Source organism: Salvelinus sp. IW2-2015, unplaced genomic scaffold (assembly GCF_002910315.2).
Source record: "Salvelinus sp. IW2-2015 unplaced genomic scaffold, ASM291031v2 Un_scaffold2074, whole genome shotgun sequence".
Taxonomy (NCBI): Eukaryota; Metazoa; Chordata; class Actinopteri; order Salmoniformes; family Salmonidae; genus Salvelinus; species Salvelinus sp. IW2-2015.
The window spans coordinates 106,972-109,179 of NW_019943416.1; the positions used below are offsets into that span (position 1 = coordinate 106,972).

The 2,208-nt window shown below is 45.5% G+C and overlaps 1 protein-coding gene across 1 annotated transcript in view; it reads right to left on the reverse strand.

Moving 5' to 3' along the window:
- Nucleotides 1-2,208, reverse strand: part of LOC112072897 (BRD4-interacting chromatin-remodeling complex-associated protein) — a 50,639-nt gene that overhangs the window by 40,314 nt on the left and 8,117 nt on the right. The window contains 1 exon segment of the mRNA XM_070439966.1: nt 2,066-2,134. Coding sequence (XP_070296067.1) covers nt 2,066-2,134 — 69 coding nt within the window.

The window sequence follows — 2,208 nt, forward strand, 5'->3', positions numbered from 1 at the left end:
CTCTCTCTCTCTCTCTCATCTCTTCTCTCTCTCTCCTCTCTGCTCTCTCTCAGTGTAATCTTCTCTTCTCTCATCTCTTTCTTCTTAATTCAGAGGGCTTTATTGGCATGGAAGTCAGTACATTGCAAGCAAGGGGTGGATATTACAGAAGTAATAAAAATAAAAATGAAGTAAAACATTACACATACGGTAAAATAAATAATACATCAATAATGGGTTGTTATTTACATGGTGGTTTGATTCTTCACTGGTTGCCTTTTCTGTGTGGCAACAGGGTCACAATCTTACTGGCTGTGTGGCCCTGGTGGAATGTTCACCCAGTAGATATGGGAGGTTTATCAAAATTGGATTTGTTTTCGAATTCTTTGTGATTGTGTAATACTGAGGGAAATATGTCTCTTAATATGGTCATACATTGGGCAGGAGGTAGAGTGCAGCTCAGTTTCCACCTCATTTTGTGGCAGTGAGCAGCATGCCTGTTTCTCTTGATGAGCCTTGTCTGCCTACGGCGGCCTTTTCTCAATAGCAAGGCTTATGCTCACTGAGTCTGTACATAGTCAAGCTTTCTTAAGTTTGGGTCAGTCACAGTGGTCAGGTATTTGCCACTGTGTACTCTCTGTTTAGGGCCAATAGCATTCTAGTTTTGCTCTGTTTTTTTGTTAATTCTTTTCCAATTTGTCAAGTAACTAATCTTTTTGTTTTCTCATGATTTGGTTGGGTCTAATGTGGCTGTTGTCTGGGGCTCTGTTGGGTGGTTTTGTGTTTGGAACAGAGCCTAGGACCAGCTGGCTTAGGGGATTTCTCCAGGTTCACTCTCTGTAAGGTGATGGCTTTGTTATGGAAGGTTTGGGATCGCTCACTTTTAGGTGGTTGATTAGAATTTACGGCTTTTTTCTGGATTTTGATAATTAGTGGGTAATCGGCCTATTCTGCTCTGCATGCATTATTTGGTGTTCCGTTGTACACGGAGGATATTTTTTGCAGAATTCGTCTGATGTCTCTCTCTCTCTCTCTCTCCTCTCTCTCTCTCTTCACTGACGACCGCAGTGAGTCTACTTCCTTCCTCTCTCTGTTTCATCTCTTCTCTCCATCTTCTATCTCTCCCTCTCACCCTCCCCCTGGTGAGTCTCTCTCCATCGCCCCCCCCCCTCCACCCCCCCCCCTCTCCCTCCATCCTCCTCTCACTGACCCCTCTGATGTCTCTGCTCTAGGATATCTGCATGTTCTCTGCTCTTGGTCATTTGATGTTCTCCGTTCTCTGAGGATCATTTCTGATGTTTCCTGCTTGATCTTCTGATGTCCTCCTGCTGCTAGGATCATTCTGATGTTCTCAGTCTAGATCATTCTGATGTTCTCCTAGTCTAGGATGATTCTGATGTTCTCCTACTCTAAGGATCATTCTGATGTTCTCCGCTCTATGATCATTCTGAATTTCTCCTGCTCTATGATCATTCTGATGTCCTCTCTCTGTTAGGATCATTCTGATGTTCTCCTGCTCTAGATCATTCTGGATATTCTCGACTGCTCTAGAATCAGTTCGGATGTTCCTGCTCTTAGACATCAGAATGATCCTAGAGCAGGAGAACATCAGAATGATCCTAGAGCAGGAGAACATCAGAATGATCCTAGAGCAGGAGAACATCAGAATGATCATAGAGCAGGAGAACATCAGAATGATCATAGAGCAGGAGAACATCAGAATGATCCTAGAGCAGAAGAACATCAGAATGATCCTAGAGCAGGAGAACATCAGAATGATCCTAGAGCAGGAGAACATCAGAGGGGGTCAGTGAAGAGGGAGGGATGGAGGGAGAGAGGGAAGGAGACTCACCAGGGGGTCAGTGAGGAAGGAGGGAGGGTTGGGGGAGAGAGGGATGGAAAAAGGGAGGGAGAGAGCGATGGAAAAAGGGAGGGAGAGAGGGATGGACACTCACCGCAGGCTCAGTGAAGAGGGAGAGAGAGAGAGAGACTATAACTGGTGGGTCAGTGAAGAGGGAGAGATAGAGAGATGGAGAGAGAGAGAGAGATGAGAGACAGAGATGGAGAGAGAGGGAAGGAGACTCACCGGGGTGTCAGTGAAGAGGGAGGAAGGCTCTCCAGAGGAACAGGTAATGAGCAGGTCATCATTCTGCAGCTGGTGAAACAGAGACAATACCATGATCATACTGGTGAAACAGAGGGACAATACCATGATCATACTGGTGAAAC